Source organism: Sorex araneus, chromosome 1, assembly GCF_027595985.1.
Source record: "Sorex araneus isolate mSorAra2 chromosome 1, mSorAra2.pri, whole genome shotgun sequence".
NCBI lineage: Eukaryota > Metazoa > Chordata > Mammalia > Eulipotyphla > Soricidae > Sorex > Sorex araneus.
Window position 1 is genome coordinate 185,023,569 of NC_073302.1, and position 18,873 is coordinate 185,042,441.

The 18,873-nt window shown below is 38.9% G+C and overlaps 1 protein-coding gene across 12 annotated transcripts in view; it reads right to left on the reverse strand.

The window, feature by feature from the left end:
• PAM (peptidylglycine alpha-amidating monooxygenase) overlaps nucleotides 1-18,873 on the reverse strand; it is a 297,725-nt gene that overhangs the window by 67,122 nt on the left and 211,730 nt on the right. For all 12 annotated transcript variants that reach the window (XM_055143816.1, XM_055143866.1, XM_055143857.1 and 9 more), the window contains 7 exons: nucleotides 13,915-13,963; nucleotides 12,586-12,653; nucleotides 10,189-10,269; nucleotides 9,820-9,896; nucleotides 9,304-9,407; nucleotides 3,304-3,488; nucleotides 1,004-1,072 (listed from right to left, as the gene is read on the reverse strand). In XM_055143816.1, the coding sequence (XP_054999791.1) occupies nucleotides 1,004-1,072; nucleotides 3,304-3,488; nucleotides 9,304-9,407; nucleotides 9,820-9,896; nucleotides 10,189-10,269; nucleotides 12,586-12,653; nucleotides 13,915-13,963 (633 nt within the window). The remainder of the gene's footprint in view (nucleotides 1-1,003; nucleotides 1,073-3,303; nucleotides 3,489-9,303; nucleotides 9,408-9,819; nucleotides 9,897-10,188; nucleotides 10,270-12,585; nucleotides 12,654-13,914; nucleotides 13,964-18,873) is intronic.

Here is an 18,873-nt window from a genome sequence, read left to right on the forward strand (position 1 = left end):
CAGCAGGAGGAAAACTGGGAACACTGGTGGTAGGAAATGTGCATTGGTGAAGGGATAGGTGTTAGAACATTGTATGACTAAAACCCAATCATGAGCAAGTTTGAAACTGTGTATCTCAAGGTGATTTATTTTTTTAAAAATGATTCAATGTTAGAATCAAATGTTATGGAATATAACATAAATAATTAAAAAAATTATATTACAATATCCCCTATACCACATTATTACACACCTTTTCCTTTAAGAGGCCCATTTCTTTAGTTTAAATACTATTAGTTCAAGAGTATTATCTCTGACCTAGACCTAACAGAATACACTTTGAAGACATCCAAGAGTTTCTTACATAATACCCAATGACCCAGAAGCTTCTATATGTTGCTAACAGCAAAAGTCCTATGTATTTTCCATACATTTCATGCTGTATGGGACAACAGACACCAAGTATTACTACTTTAAATAAATAGAACAGAGAAAGGACACTTTCTTAAGCTACCTGCTAAAATGGCAACTTAACATAAAACTATATATGCATTAAAACAATTAATTCCTCCTACCTTATCGAAGGCAGAGAAGCATGATTAAAGAGAGGCAATATACAGATTTCATTCTTGCTTTCTTTTTCCTGAACCTTAAATATAGTTAGTGAACACACCAAGCAAATGCCCAAGATTTGAATAGTAAAGGTCATTAGATTTCAAAAGCAACCAGTGATTATTGCTGATAATTATGTTTGAACTTCTTTTCAGTGTATATAAAAATCACTATTTTAAATAAATAGAAAAATTTAATGAGACTGAATTACACTAATAAATTATACTTTCAAAACTAAAGTGCAATGATGACCATTTTCTTATGAATTATTCATTATATAAAATGAGCAATGCACAGTAAGGTTTGGGACTGGAAATGAAAGACCTGACAAGTTAGAATAATTAAAAAATTAATTATCAGTTTGAATGATACATATTTTCATAAGCTTAGTCACAGAAGTTGGCATACATACCCTGCTCTAATACTTCTTCCTCTCGTTTCGGTTGCTGGAGTAAAGAAGTCTTGTCTTTCTTTTCTGTTTCTGGAAAGGATCAAGGTTTGGAATATAAATTTAAAGTCTTTATTCCATTATTTAAATATATTAAAATCTATATTACATTCTTTAAATTTTCTTTACTGAAAATATTCCAGCAACCCATAAATACTATTCAGGATTCTTATCATAAAAATAACAGTATTGGGCCTGGAGCCCCAATAGCACAGTGAGAAGGGCATTTGCCTTGCACGCATCCGACTCAGGTTCAATTTTCAGCATCCCATATGGTCCCCCGAGCACCAACAGGAGTAATTCCTGAGTGCATGAGTCAGGAGTAACTCCTGTGCATCGCCGGGTGTGACCCACAAAGTAAAAAAGAAAAACCAAAAAACCCCCCAAAACCAAAAACAACAGTATTAAGTAGTTTCCCTCAATAACCCAATCATTCAAGAAAAGACAAGCTAATAAAAAAACTATGGTAAATATCTACAGTGAAATACTACTCAGCCATAAAGAAAAGTGAAACCCTGTGATCTGCTGCTGAGCGGAAGGGCTTGGAGAGTGCTGTGCTGAGGGAGAGGTTGGGAGCGGGAGGCACAGACGCCTCTCTCCTTGGTGGGGTGCACAGGAGTCCGGGAATAACAAACGCCCACAGGCAGCAGTGACTGAGACCTGGTGTTCGCAGGAAGCTTAAGGGGTCAGGGAGGCATAAGGGGTGAGGATGGGGGTGGGCGGACACCGGGACACTCTGGTGGAGGGCGAGATGCCAGAAAGTTCTATGAATGAAACCCTGACACTAGTAGTATTCTAAAGCACAATACCTAAACAATTTTAAAAAAAATTAAAAAAAAAGAACTTTCCCCTTTCCCTGCTGCACCCCGTTAAGCATGTACACATCGGAGGGAGCGGAGAGCCACTCCGGGGGCCGGGCAGGTGCTTTGCCGGCAGCTGCTCTGGCCATGATCCTGATCCAGCCCGAGCTCCACCAAGGGCCTCTTCTGAGCAGAGCCAGAACAGCTCCCGAGGACCCCGAAGTGGGCACCATCCCCACCCCCTAATCCTATTTAATGCCAGGGGGGTTGGAAAAATATTGATGGGATCAAAGAAGACAGGGGTCAGTGCTGGAGGGTCACAGGCACGCCGGGTGTGTGGTCGCTCTGCACATCAGCAACAGAAACTTCAGCACAAACGTAGCCCTCTAACCCAGACTGGCTCGATGGAAAAGCATAGGGCTGAAGCGGGTCCTGACGCCTTGGAGCAGGAAACTGCCCATCGATGAATTAATGAATCTATCCCCTCCTCATAACTGTATGAAAAGCTAGCACGCTTTTATAGTTTTTTTTTTTTTTGCTTTTTTTGTCACACCCAGCGATGCTCAGGGGTTACTCCTGGCTTTGCACTCAGGAATTACTCCTGGCAGTGCTTGGGGGACCATACGGGATGCCAGGGATCGAACCCAGGTCGGCCGCGTGCAAGGCAAACACCCTACCCGCTGTGCTATCGCTCCGGCCCCAAACGCTTTTATAGTTTTGATCTCACTTGCCACGAATAATTAAACTGATAACTCAGTATGGAAGATAATAAGTTGACACTTAAAGTCAGAGACAATAAAAGAATTTCTAACTTTGAATGCAAAAAATATACAATATGGTAGAAATACTCCATTGCTAAAAAATACTTCAGCATAAGTACCAATAACTAAACTTATAACTTAAGTAGATCATGCAAACATACACAGAATTTTATAATGTACTAATAACTCATATTTGTTTTTGAGTTTAGCATTATTTTATGAATATTTTAAGATATTTTGTTTTCCAATTTATGATTCAAAGGCACATTCCATAAACATACTAGGTTCTAAACAAATGAACTTGATTGCTATGTTAATTTCTTTTATAAAATTTTCACTAGGAAAAAATAAGGAGTTGCATGGCATTTAATTTATTTGCTTATTTATTTATTGTTTCTGGGGGGAGGCACCCATACCCAGCTGTGCTCAAGGGGTCACTTCTGGCAGGGCATGAGGGACTATAGGCAGTGCCAGGGATTAAACCTGGGTCCAGTGTACAAGACAAGACCCATACCTACAGTACTACCTCTCTGGTCTCACCATTTTAACTGAATTTAACAAAACTCAGTAAAGAGTCAGCATACTGCATTCAATAAAACAGGTTGTGGAATTTTCCATTTAAAACAAATATTACTCATCTAGGCATGTGACATGGAGCAAAATAGAAAGTCCAAAATCTTTATTACTTAAAAATGAAATTTACCTTTGTGATGTCCATGCATCATAACCATATCAGACCTGATAGGAATTGGAATATTGGCCTCTGGTGGTATGGTTCTGAACATATCTGGAGCCGTGTTCTGTGTACAGGTCATGAAAGAAACAGCATGCTTGGCTTCCATGTAATACATAATATATAAGTTGCACATTTCATCACTAGATGTGCCACTGTAGGCAAAAAGATAAATAAATAAAATAAGAAGCAGACACAACAAATCATTCACATACAACTCATTCTTAACGCAAGAAAAATGCAACCAGTAAATCTGCCAGCAACTGGAAGGTGGGAATGTACCTTTATTTTACAGCTTTCATTAAAACCCACCACAGTTTTCAACACGAACAGCACATTGTCATTGGTTCATTTCCACTAATAGCAGAGGTCACAGTTACTCCACGGATAGCAACAAGCACTGCAAAGGGAAATGGTATTTAAGCAGAAGCAAGGTTCAATTTTCCCTCTTCTCAATCCTTGTTTACTTTTGTCCATCACCCATTTATTGAAACCCATATATGTGGCTAAATGGTGCCTTAGAAAGTACTTTTCTCACAGAAAGTCTTGATTGTTTGATTGATAGCAATAAGATTTTGAGCACTTTAGTAAAATTAATATATTATTTATAAGTCTAAAAATTACTTTTCTCCCCACTTAGTCCTGAAAGCACGGGCTGTTTGTGTTACTGCTCTTCATCAGTAGAGTCTTATAAAGCCAGAACAATGTGCTGATCTGGATTCTCCCAGGGCATCTCTGCTATCTGACTTGGTAAGCTGGCTCCACAGCAGGCTGAGATGAATGCCCCAGGACATCAAATGAAATCAGTATCTTTCAAGGGCTCGGACCCCAGTGGGGCTGCACAGTCTAACTAAGTGGCTTATTGTAAAAAACAAGATGATCTTTTCCAAGAAAAAAAAAACTCCTCCAAATAATGTAAATTGATCCCTAATAGTTTAGAACACACATTTTCAAATTACTCAATGCACATGGGTTAGAATACATGGCATCCTCTTTTCTTCTTACTTAGGTAACCATTCACCAAATTTTAGATACCAAAGTATTTTGGGCAAAGGAGCGTGTACGTTTGGCATATATGAATAAAAGCAAGCTCTGAAATGGACTGTTTGCTTTACAGAAATACTTCAGTGTTGATTTTTCCAACAGTCATGCAGCACTCCCTTGCTCTCCATAGCAACAGTAGTGACATCAGCAAGGGAAGAAAAAAATCAACATCTCTTACAAACAGAGATGCAGTTTCTCTAAGCTCTGAAAATGTAAGGCTCCCGAGAGATGGCACGAATGAGCACTTGCCAGGGGAAGTTGTGTTTGTGCTTCATAATCATTTGGTTTCTCACCCACTGAAGCTGATACCAGTCAGTGTAATTGCCTTTTCCAATGATACATAAGCAAATAATAAAGTGAAATCCCCAAAAAAATCTTCATGTCTCAAAATGCCATTCCTAAGAATCATATTTTAACAGCTTTGGAGTAGATCAGAATATTAGGTGTTATAAAGGGAATGAAATTCACCATAGTAATAAGCCAGAACATCTTACCATTTAATTCTCCCTTCCCCTTGTTCAAATGAGGAAAGATGGGGTCAGAGAGAGCTCAATGGCTGCAGACATGCTTCACATGCCCAGTTCTGATGCCAGGCACCCATGACCCCCACACCACCAGACGTGATCTCTCAGCACTGCCTCAGGGGTATCCCCTTAAGCAACGTGGGACATGGCCCAAAACCCCAAACAAAAATCAGAAAACAAAATGAGGAAATGTATGCATATCATTAAAAAGATGAAAGAAAAGATTGGGAAACCTGGAATCAGACCTGCGCAGAGTGGGAAAACAAAACACTCAAATCCTCTGACTCATGAAGGGAAATCATTTAATCCTTTTATGATTAATGGAACTCACTACTAAGCTAGAGAGAAATCCTCCCATATTTCCACTGCTTAGGGACATCAGGCCCATGTTTAGCTCTAAATACGAGACATTTTGTGAAACAGCTTTAATCACTCACCAATACTGTCGATTTGGTGTATTGATGTATGAGTACAAAACTCAGTGAATGGAATCACATACGGACTATTGCTATGACAAAGATTGCTGAAGGAAAAGAGGACCCATACTTCACTCCTTTCCTTCTTAGGGAACTTGCAGATCTGGTCATTCTTAGCTTTAATCTGACAAAATATCACCTCCTAGACAACTTAGGGCTCAAATAATTCTTTTGTCAGTATAACAGCTTGTATATTCTGTTTTACTTTTGTGAAGATGTAGGAGAAGGATAAGAAGAAGGAGGTGGAGAAGAAGAGGAGGAGAGCGGGGGAGAGGAGAGGGAGGAGGAGGAGGAAACAAAGGGCAAGGGGATGATCTGATCCTGGTATTGGGTTTGAAGTAACCATCACAAGTGCCTCAACCTGTGTTATTAGTAGTGTAGCAGATTTGTGACTCATGGTGCCTAAATGGAAGAGAAAGAGAGAGAGAGGCGGGTGGGGGAGAGAGAGAGAGGGACGTCTGACTTTTGCACTGGGGAGACCTTGGCACAGCGTCTGGGGCTGGGCACATACATGCCAGCAGGCAGGAGGCTCCCAGTTCACCACCTTACACAGAGCATGCATGTCTGGACCAGGGGTCCCCAGGCACGGCGGTGTTGGCCTGGGTTCTCCCAGCACCCCTGGCATAGCAGCACTGATCACCTGTCTTAGCTCTGCCACACACGGTTGGAATGCTATGAAGATTCCTCTGCACATTCATTCCACATTCTCATATGCATATGAAATTAACTGGTTTACTGGAAAAAAAATACCAGCCAGCAAAATTTACCAAGGTAAACATTAGCTAACTCCTCAAGAATTAATTTTAAACTTTAGCATGTAAACTTATACAGAAATTATCTAACTTCATTAGCTTAATTGACTGACTCAATTAAATTCCTTTTGGCTTAATCTTGACTAAACATTGAAAACCAATTTAGAAAAACTGTCATGATAAATGCACAATATATAGGGTAGTCAAGCACGAAATATTGCTTCTTCATCAATTCATCAGCACTATAATACCAGCATAATTGGTGCAAATTTGCTGGATACATTATTCATTTTACTATTTTAAAATAAATATATCTGGGTTAAAATATTATCTCCTAGGTATTTTTATTAAAATGATTTATCTTAAATCGATTCATCCTGAAATGGTGATATATACATATCTATCTGTGTGTATATATGTATACATATATATATTATATACATATATATATGTTTTGGAACCATACTTGACAATTGTAAGGTTTTGCAAGGTTCACTCCTTGCTCTTTGCTCATAAATTACTACTGGCAGAGACCATATGGGATGCTGGGGATCAAACCTGAGTTAGCCTTGTGAAAGACAAGTGATCTACTACTGCATTATCTCTCTGGCCCCCAATAATGGCTAAACATATGCTTTTAAGTGATGCTGGGAATAAAATACAGATCTCATGCATTGCAAGGCCAGGGTTCTCTTGAACCACATTCCTGGCCCCAAAAGTTGCTCTTTGAAATGAAAATCTGGTAAGGAAAAATAAGTCTCTATTTTTTGAAGTGCTATTTTAGTATTTAACTTTCCTTGTATGGCCTAAGCAAAAGCTTCTCTCTAGAATTCTCTGAAATTGCTTAACCAGAAATCTTCCCAGTGGGTCACTGTTAACACAATTTTCCTATAAAACCTGGTCTGCCTATAGCATGGTTAAAAGTGCGAAGCAACTAGTTCTTCCTGTGCACAAGATGTCTTATGGCCCCGTAAGATTTGGAGAAGTGGAGCTTTTGTCCAAATCAGCCCCATGACTGAGCCTATTCCCAGTATGATGTGTGTTTGAGGGTAGGGGAGAGTAGCAGGCTGGGAGAAGAGGGAGAGGAAGAGTAGTAAAATATTCTTTAATTCAGCAGATGTGAGGGTTTTGTTCTGGTTTTCACTAGTTGCAGTCTCAACTGTGACTATACAGTACCTCTGAAAATGATCCTTTATTCTAGAATAGAGATATATTGCTATTATCATTCTAAAACTGAAAAGCCTGTTAGGTGCTATAAGAATGCTTGCATCATCATGAGGATTTGTGTTCATATTTAAATTTACACCAAGTTATCTTCTTAGCATATCATTTCACTGGGGAAAAAGTTACTTCTTAAGTAGAAATTAAATATTCAGAAGGTAAACTCATCCAAGAACTTGATTTCCTTTTAACTTCTATTTTGTTCCTATTGCAAATGGCATTTCCATAACCCGTGTGGGATTTCCCAACAGAGATTAAAAGGGTCATTTTAGAATATTATTTTAAAGCAAAATACACATTCAAAAAAAAATTAGAATCCTTCTGGCGGCGTGAACTGCAGGAGGCCTCTGGGGATGAGCGTGGCCCCCTCTTTTTGCTCACCCAGCCATTAATTATTTTGGTACCTATTGCCTCCCAGGATACACAAAGGGCAGGATATGGTCCAAGTTACAAGTTCTCCCAATTGCAAAGAGACCTCTACGGAAAACAATCCTACCTAATCCACACTTGAACTTGTAAACTTATGTATACTATAGGTTGTAGGGTCTTTAAACTACTCAGTTCACCCATTTCAAAAGTTGACAAGGAACTGGAGGCATTTATGTAAAATTTCAGGGTACTACTCAAACATGAAATGGAGATAACTGATCAGTACAATATCAATCCTATCACTCTATGTATTTAAAGATTATTAAGAAATGAATGATCAGACTCTTCTTCACATTGAATTGTGTTGTACTTTGTAGATCCCTTCTGTGTCATTTCCTGTGACTCTAATTTTATTGCTTTGGTCAAGACTCTTCCTCAAATTTACCCAATGAATCCAAAATCAAAGCTGCTGGAATTCTCTACTTAACATTATAATACATATTGATATATTTTTTCAGTTAATTCTATATTTAGCCTTAAAATTGATGGTTACAAACATAAACACCTTTCTGCCACCTTTTCTGCCTGTTTCCCCCCCGCCCCGATCTGCATCAACACTTTTACCTTTCCCTGACAGCCAACACTAGAATTGTCATTATGAGACCCATCTTTGGGGATGGAGATATAGTACAACAGGTAACAGGTTGAGTGCTTGTTCTAGATGGGGCGGGCCTGGCCTTAATCCCCAATACCCCATATGGTGCCCTGATCTTTGCTAGTAGTGATCCCTGAGCACAAAGCCAAGAGTAAGCCCTGAACACAACCAGGTGTGGCCCAGAAACAAAACCAAAAAAAAATTCATCCTCTTAAACTGAGTTTATTATCTTTGTTATCACTAATTGCTTACTGTGTCATGAATGCACATACGGTTTTAAAGACAGTCTCGTCTCTGGTTCTTTTCTAACAAAAATACAACTGGCAACTTCCTCTTTCATTTTGTATGCTGGCAAACCAATTTTTCTCAAGTGTTTACGATGCTTTAAAAATTGTGCTTCAAACTATAATGTACACATTTCAAAGCATCTGAAAATTTTCTGAACATTATTTAAAAGTCTACATTCTCTTTTGCGTGTATTGCATATTATTCTTCTCATTTGGTAGATTTAAGTACTGGAAAACCCAAAACACATATAAATTTTAACTGGAAAAAATCATGTTATAGTTATTTGGGACACCGCAAATGCAAATATCAGCCTAAAATTTAATACAGGACAAAGGAACACTTGAGGAAAGTATGCATATTCACTCTCTTTTTTTATAAAGATGAATGAGAAAAAATACCATCCATTATTATGGCAATTATGTGGTGTGAGCTATGACACTGAAGTAATCAATAAAGAACAAAGAGAGAACGAAGAAATAAGCACCTGGCTTGCAGCTTATTCAAATCCATCTCAAGTGATAAAACACTATAATTTATCACAATTGTTCATGATAGAGGAAAAATGCAGTTTACTTACAAAGAAAACTGTCAACTTTAACTGTCCCAATAAAATCTTAATAGTGGAATTTGTGGAATCATACCCAATATGTGTGACTTCTGTCCTTCCTTCACCCGTGAAGACACATCTTGCTGCCAGTATGTCCCCAAAATTAACATCTACTGGGTGCTCTGCAGGATAGAAAGCCTGCAATAAGACAAGTGGGGTGCATCATCAAAATGACGGGGAAAATCCTCTGGACAAACTATGTAAAGAGGATAAAGGTACATGTGTACTTATGTACACACACACACACACACATACACCCTAATGATACCTTACTTTGTTTAGAAAGCTTGAGGCTGTATAAAGAGAATAATGACACACCATACACGTACATACACAGAGTAGAGACAGACACACACATTCCTAATGTGATTAGAAATATTCAGGGTATTAAAAAGAAACAATCAATCCAAAATTTTACAAAAGTAGGCCACACACAAATTAGCATATGTCAATTCAGAAACTTTTAGACTTTTTCAAAATATGTAAGGGTTATTAAAATTAGAATCAGCCTATTAATACATTTTACCTTTTAAAATTAAGTTCTCCATACCTGTGGCAGCTGGGGGCTCTGGCGTCCAATCAGTGTCCACTGTCCATTTCTAACTCTATAGCCACTGACCACCTTACCTATAAAGAAAACAAATTATAATCACATAGTTGAATGATAAGGTATTCAAAATTAGAGGCATTATTTGAGTTTCTAGTTCAAAATAAAATCTGAATATTTTTCAGAACCCCAAATGTTGGGTCAATGAATGGATAATAGTATGCTGAAACAACATAAGATTTCAACTTCTTGTGCAAAGTCCTCTCCATTAAAGTCATTTTCAGGTCAAAATTAGTTGATATTTTACCATTATGGCATCAGCTAGCATGCTTTAAATATTTACAACTGAACATTGTAGTTTAAGGTCCTTACCTAAACGGTGAGTATGAACTCGGTAGGCAAAGACATGCATTGGATACTTGTTGTAATGGCAGGAAATGTCAGAGTTCACCACTGTTTATAAGAGAAGAAAGAAAAGTCACTGGTAAGCTTGAGAAGAACAAGATTCTTGCCTAACTGTATGTGTGTGCAATTCCGAAGTTGTGAGGCCCGAGGGTTCTCTTGTGAAATGAGCATGCACACAGGCTCACATACCCACAGATGGTAGTACTTTTAGGTGCCAGCCACTTCACCAAGGAAACCTAAAAACTGTGTGCCTTCTCATTTCTTCATTTCATTTATAAACACATGAGGGCTTAGTCAAAATACCCCAACACTGTCAAGAATGCCTTTCTTTGGTACCTGTATGGTAAAATGCATGCAGCTGAAAGTGCTTATGACATAGTTTTGATTTTTAGAAGAAAAGGCTTTTTGAAAATGGATAGCAAACATCTAACTTCACTCCATGAGTAGTTTCTGTAGTCCTGGAATATTGCATACACTTCCCTTCCTTACAGTGTAAAACACAGCAGTCATTCGGTAAGTCTTTTATAAATAAATGAAAGCAAGTGACATACTGGTCATTAACTTATAAAAACAAACGAGCAATACTGAATACAGCCTTTGCTCCAGATCAGATACATTTATAAACAATATCATATCTATTCCCGTATTTTTGGGAGGTGGGTGGGGGCACCCTGGGTGGGGGTGGGCTGGGCTTCTGGGTAACACCTGGGTAAGTGCTGGGTGGGAGTGGGGGGAGCGGGTAAATCAAAATTGGGCCTCTTGCATGCGGGCAAAGCAAAAAAGTCAGCTCACCGAGTGATCTCTGTAGCTCCCAGTTCAGTAACTTTTTTAAAGTTTAGGAGAACAGCTATTACTAACCCCATTATTTCTTTGTCTTTTTGGGGGCTGCACTGAAGGTGCACAGGGCTTACTCCTCTGCGCTCAGAGATCACTCCTGGCTAGGCTCTGGGAACCCGAGAATGAACCTTGGGTTGAGGCATGCCAGGGAAGTGCTGTACCCTCTGTGTTACCGTTGGTGTGGAGTAAGTTATATACAGCAGGGTTCAAAGACTGAGTAGGTACTAAGTTTTCTTGCCTCTTAACTTGGAACCTAAACTTTCGGTTATAGTTTATGCCACAATATTTTATGTCATTTATATTTGGCCTCTAAAGAATGAAAAATTTGAATAATATTAGTGATTGATTTTTTAAATTTCTCTAACTCAAAACCTAACCACGAACCTCAATACTTAGCATCTCAAGAAATAAATGAAAATAATAAACCAATAGCTTGGCAGTGTAATCTATTTTAAATGCAAGGATAATAAAGCATTGATTTGTTTTTCAGAGAACCAAAAATAACGCCATTTTAAAAGTTTATTAATGTCCCTCGACCCACCCTCGGCGCCATCTTGCCACAATCAACAGAGAAGCGGCCAGGCATTCTGGTGAGTAACGTGGCCTGGAAAATGCTCCGGACCCGAATTGGGGCCAACAACACCGGGAAGCCGGAAGGAGGAGGTGCAGCCACAACACCTTCTCCAGATGGAGCCCTGGCGACATTGAGCAGCAACTAACAAGGCTCCGGGATTCGGGACTGGGACACATCCGAGCTGCGCGGCCGCTAACGTGGCCGCACAACCTTTTCTAAAACCTGAAAACATACAGTCTTTTAATGGAAAACTAATTATCAAATGCTTCCTTAATAGGGTTATCTTGTTTGGTGGTATAACTCCCACAACAATAGTGAGTTTTGTGTTGACATATGGAACGTAATCAAGGTGAAGAGAAAATGAAGTGAAATTCATCAGTTATACAGTTGGGGTGGGGGGCGGGGGGTATACCGGGGATTTTGGTGGTGGAATATGGGCACTGGTGAAGGGATGGTGTTTGAATATGGTATAACTGAGATATAACCTGAGAACTTTGTAACTTTCCACATGGTGATAAAATAAAATTTTTTAAAAAAGTTTATTAATGATACTCCAGGGGCTAGAGAGATAGTATAGTGGATAGGGCGCTGGCTGCGCATGCAGCTGACCTAGGTTCAATCCCTGGCATCTATATGGTCCCTCAAGCCCTCCAAGAGTATTTCCTGAGTGCAGAGCCAGGAGTAACTCCTGAGCATCTTTGGCTATAGGCCCCCAAACAACAAACTACACACACACAAACGTATATGTTTGTTGTATATATATATACCATATGCATCTATAAGTATATAATACATGTTGGTGGTGGGAAATGTGCACTGGTGAAGGGATGGATGTTAGAATATTATATGACTAAAACTCAATCATGAACAACTTGGTAAATATATATCACGGTGATTCAATTAAAAAGTTTTAAAAAAGGAAGTTTTGGTAAATACCTTAAAGGATTTCTTACCTTTCTCTCCTGGTGGTATTACAGTGTCAACAGACATCATAAGGTACATCCCAGCAATTAATGGCTGTCTGCAGAAAACAGTAATCAGTAATATTTATCTCATCTATGTAAAACATCCAAATTATTATTCTGGAGAAACCATAAATCAGTACTCTGCCTTAGATGTGGTGACTTGTTTGAAAGCTTAAACAAAACATGGAACAAGAGGTAGAGTATATAACTTTTTCTTCAAAATAAGTCATCGGGAAAATGGCTGCACACTTGTTCGTTAGCCTGGTCACTGTCTATACACTGTGGGCTGGTTAATCAGATGTGCCAACTTAGGTAGACTACAGCTGCTCGGCTCTCTGGTCAAACTAGAGCAGAAAGTGCTCTGATAGTCTTTCTAGATTGAACTGACATCGACATTTTGATGACTGAGGGAAGCAGATCACCATTCACATGAGGTAAGTTTTTGATGAAGAAGGAAATCTGCCTCCAACTGACTGCAACTTAGAACTGCAATGCGCCTGCCGGAATTAGTCTGCCAGACTGACCTGCGGATCAAAGACCTGCCAGCCTGCATCAACGGAGCCAATTCTACACTAATTTCCCTCTTCCCTCTATCACCGAGTAGACTGATGGAGAGGGAGATACCGAGAGATGAACTAATCTATGGGTACATAGCTGTTTCTCAATTAGCTGCTCTGTACAGTAGACTTAACAAAAACTAGTAATGCATCGGTTGTTTCTCTGAAAACTCTGCTGATCTAGCTTTGACACCTGTGCCCTTGTCTAACTGATTCTCCTCCTCTGAGTTGGATTGGACATGGTCATTTACTTCCAGCAAATAGGATAAGGCAAAAAAAGTGATGGTTTGCAACTCCTGAGATGGGGTTTAGGAGACTTCAGTTTTAATCTTACTTGCCCTCCCTTTTGTCTGCTGGTGTTGATGGGAACCAGCTGCCATACTGCAAAGTGCCCTGGTAATAGCCCACAGGGCAAAGCAGAGGTGGCCCCCGTCCACAAGCCAACCAGGAAGAGAATTCTGCCCTTAGCCACATGGTTGTCTGTAGAAATGGCTCCTTCCCAGTCAATCCTGCACAAGAGTGAACTCCTGGCCAAGGCCTCCGACTGCCTGCAGCCTTTGTTGTGATAACCACCAGTCTCAGAATCCAGCTGAGCTCTACCCAGACCCCCGATTTAAAGGCCCAAACGATCTGCTGAAAGCCACAAAGTTCAGGGTAATTTTCCCTACAGCAATAGGTAAATAATTCAGTGGCTTTTCCACTTTTGAGTTCTCAAAGGCCTTCAAGTTCCGACCCAGGCAGGATGTATGAAAGGACTTACGGTAGGCGTGTGAGATGCAAGGACACACCGGAACAGTCCTTGTGATGGTCTAAAAATACAGACAAAACACACACTTCAATAGGAAAGTAGAAAAATATCCCAAACAATTTATTTAAAGTGATTATGACTCTATGAAAGCATTTTGTTTTTATGACGCTTCACTGTCTCTAGAATAGTTTCATGACCCTAGGTTTACCTGATGGCTCATCACAACCGCAAGAACAAAGCATCCACTTGGAACAATCTACAGGATCCCCTCGAATGCTCAACCTACCCGTTACCTGCCTTCCCACACACATAGATGCAAGTCAGAAAATCTGAAGGACTACTATTGCCAAGGATAAACAGAGACATCTCACCACTTTCTTTCCCTTCTCTCTTTGTTTTCCCTATGTACAAATGAGGTAAACGTTAAATTTCCCATTCTCACCTCTGCTGAATCTGTACATTTCTCATCAGAGATCATGACTAGTAACTCAGATTTCCCTATGTACAAATGAGGTAAACGTTAAATTTCCCATTCTCACCTCTGCTGAATCTGTACATTTCTCATCAGAGATCATGACTAGTAACTCAGATTTACTCATTCCTTCTATTTCTGAGTATGTTAAATACCCTCTACATTTTATTGTGGTAATTATAAAATTTTATAGCTCAATTCTGAGAGTCAATTTTGATGTAAATAAACATTGCATAGGATCATATGGAAGATAACAGATTTAGACTAGAAATGGAGTGAAGTGTGTTAAAGAATAGATGGAATATTTCTTTAAAAGAAAGATCTCTTCAGTTGCACATTTCATGAGAAAAGGAGAGTTTTTCCACAGAAGTACATATTAATAGGTAACTTGAACAACAAAGTATATATTATGATTATCGTAGAGAAATGTTTTAAAAGTACAAATTGCAGTTAAGACTTTGTTAATAAGGGACAAAGTAACCTTTTCTGAGTTGTATGAAGTTTGAACTTAATAAAGATACAGAAATAAATTCAATGATAAATATTTTATACTTAAAAAGTGTATTTTTTTCCCTATTTGTCATCTAGGAAGGGATCCTCACCCAACCTTCTAAATCAATTTCAATGAAGTACTATTTGCAGATTAATTTCAATGATTACTTTTTTCATAATTTCAAATGGTTTTAAAAGTATTAAGAGAAAATAATAGTAAAATGATAATCACAGACTATGTAAATTTTCCTTATGTTTATAAATATAAAAAAGAAAAACCAAGTATTATTTTTACTTAAAAGATACGGTTGAGAGACCAGAGTGATAGTAAAGTATGTGGGGAGCTTGCCTTGCATGTGGCTCAGTCTTTCAATCCCTAGGATCAGGTCAGTTTCCCTGAGTCCCACCAGGAGTGACTCCTGAGAGCAGAGCCAGGAGGACTCCTGAGCACTGCTGGGTGTGATCGAAAAGCAAAACAAAACAAAAAAAAAAGGAGAAAAAAAAGGACACCTTTGCTTTTTTGAGAAGTAGGTTTATTAAATATACTATAGGAGAGACATATCTATCCTGTGACATTTTCAAAGTAATTCACCAAAGACTTTGATCATATTATATAAATATCTGCACTGATGAAAAATGAATGGTGAAAAGTATATCACTCATTCATACTATAACATACAATAAGTTCAATTAACCTAGGTGATTTCAGAAACACTCATCACTTATATAAAAGAGTATCTTATCAGTATTACAAGATTATTTTGAGAAAAGTGAATCATTCAATTAATATTTACTGAGGGAATGGTCTACTCACTAAAAATGTATTTCGACTATATCTTCTGTAAGACTTAAACTTTAATGAAGGTGAAGAAATAGGAAAATTGATTAGAAGATATAGAGGGGGGATAAAGTTATCCAACATATAAAGCACCATGTCACTCTGAACTCAGCAGAATATCATAAGAGCAGGCAGATGTGCATTGTTCACTTCATTGTAATCGCCAAAGACCCGCATCTCTTTCCTTATGAGCTAACAAGAACAGTAGAAAGTTCTTTCCTCATACAACATACATCAACCAAAAGGCTAAATGTACAATGAGAACACTCTTTTTCTTTCTATCTTATTAATGTTAGGGAAAGAGGGAGGGAGAAGTTGGGGGGAATGGACAGAAGAGGTCACTCTGTCCATGTAGTGTGGTGACGCTGAAAGCTTGGTGGTTAGTGCAGCTGGTCTTACATACACAGATGTATATAAGCAATTTGGCTGGAGAAACTAATGAAGAAACTAAAACATCTAGGAAATATTTTAAGAAGTTTAACATTGAAGCTGAAATGTGCCACCAAATTAAGAGTAGAAGAAATGCAACTAACTGTATCATGTATCAACTACCACCGTGGATAATGCAACAAAGCATGACCCTACTAATGTCATTTGAACTGTCTAAATTAGATCTGGTTTTACTCAAATAAGTAATATATTTTAATCTGAAGGCATTTTATTATCACTGCCATCAAAGTGTGTACCAAATAATAATTGTTACTGTCCTCATTGTTATCTCAACATAAACACAGTCACTCTATGCAAATACATACTCCAAGATTTTTTTAATTTAAATTTTATTGAATCACCATGTGGAGGGTTACATAGTTCTCAGGATTATGTCAGTTATACAATATTCAAACACCCTTCCCTTCACCCGTGCCCATATTCCATCACCAACCACCCCATTATACCTCCCGCCCCCTCCCGCCCCCCCAGTCCCCGCCCTTGTAAGTGATAAGTTTCACTTCGTTTACGCTTTATCTTGGTTACAGTCCATGTTTCAACACATAACTCACTATTGTTGCTAGGGTTTCCCCCAAAAAAGAGAAGACAGTCCCACTGTCAAGGAAGCATTTGATGGCTCTCCATTGCTGAGAATGTAGAGATATTAAGTCCCGCTGTTTGTTACAAAACTTTTCTTTTTTTCCCCCTCGTCCCGCGCCACTGAGATCACGCCTGTTTAGTAATCACCACGCTGCCTGACAAAGGGAAAACAAACCAAAAAAGATGGTTATTTCCTGTCATCAGCCGGCGTGGGGCTCTGGCTCTGGTAGAATGTCTGCAAGCAGTTTCTGGAACCAAAAGTAATACGCTGGTATTGGCCCCGGCTCGAGATTCCACCAGCGTCCCGCTGTTCCAAGTACATAATAATTTATTCCCTTGTATCCCATTCCCACGCCACCAGGTCTGTGTCAGCTAAATGGACATCATACTATGGTTAACGCCATGCCGCATTTCTTCCTGAGAAAGAAGGATATTTCTTCTCAGCCGGCGTGGGGATATGGCTTAGTTCAGTCTATAGAGATGGCTACCACTTTGGTAGCCTTCAATATTTCAGCACAAGATTTACATACTCCAAGATTTTTGATCCCATCTCTTTATTGGCTAGATGTCATATTCTATAAGCAAAGCAAGGACATCACTCAACAGAAACTGAAGTTGGTAAGTTTTGACTGAGATAATCAACACATTCTACATAAAAATATACAAGATTCTGACATAGATATTATTTGGGACAAAAAGAGCTTAGAAACGTGAAGTTCTGACTTGCACAATGTACATCTTATTGGCAGAGCATCAGACGCTGGCAGGAGTGAACTCCTCCGGCACCAAATCCAGTACCGCTGTGGGTTGTTCATTTTAAGAAAGGCAAGAAAATAATTAGAATCACTGAGTAATGGCTGAAGGAATGTTTTAACAAATTAGCAAAAGTAGCTTTTCATATGTATCATTTCTGTGTGTGAGATCATGAAGAAATTATGCTTAGATATGGCAAGACTTTGTATTGTCATCATAAAATTGAAGTTCTATTCTGACTTCAAGAAATTCTGCTATTTAGCAATGAATACATACACATTAAAATTATTGTAAAGCTATTATGGGTTTACAATAATGTTGACTATGACTATGGTCATCTTTCTTTTTTGATTTTTCAGGGGGGTTCTTTTGGGTCACACCCAGCAATGCTCAGGGGTAACTCCTGGACCTGTGCTCAGGAATTATTTCTGGTGGTTCTTGAGGGACCATGTAATATGCCAGCCCAGCGATTGAACTCTGGGAAGCCACATGCAAGGCAACTGCCCTACCCACTGTGCTATCTTCCTGGCTCATTTATGGTTATTTATTTGTTTATTTATTTATTTATTTATTTATTTATTTATTTATTGTTTTTTACTTTTTGGGTCCCACCTGGTGATGCACAGGGATTACTCCTGGCTCATGCACTCAGGAATTACTCCTGGTGATGCTCGGGGGACTATATGGGATGGTGGGAATCAAACCCAGGTTGGTCTTGTGCAAAGTAAATGCCCTACCTGCTGTGCTATCGCTCCAGCCCCATTTACGGTTATTCTTTTTTTTTAAATTTTTTATTGAGTCACCATGTGGAAAGTTACAAAGTTTTCAGGTTTAAATCTCAGTTATACAATGCTCGAATATCCATCCCTTCACCAGTGCACATATTCCACCACCAAGAATCCCAGTATAGCTCCACCCCGCACCCCCACACCCCTAACCCCCCACGCCCCTAGCCCCCCCACCCTTAGCCCCCCCCCCGCCTGTGTAACTAATAAATTTCACTTTACTTTCACTTTGATTGCATTCAATATTTCAACAAAACTCACTATTATTGTTTGGAGAGTCTCTCCCCTAAAGTCAGACCTGCTGAAAAGGTAGCATTAGATAATTTGTTTTCCATTGCTGAGGATGAAGAGGTATGAGGTCGAGTGACCACACTTAGCGGCCTCTCGGTTTTGGGTTTCTGTATTTTAGTATTTTAGTAACTAAGTCCAGAGAGATATCTGACAGAATTTGCATCGTTGCCAACTTGTACTTCTCAGTTACATTATATTCCACATATGAGTGCAATCTTTCTATGCCTGTCTCTTTCTTTCTGACTCATTTCACTCAACAAGATACTTTCCATGTTGATCCATTTATATGCAAATTTCATGACTTCATGTTT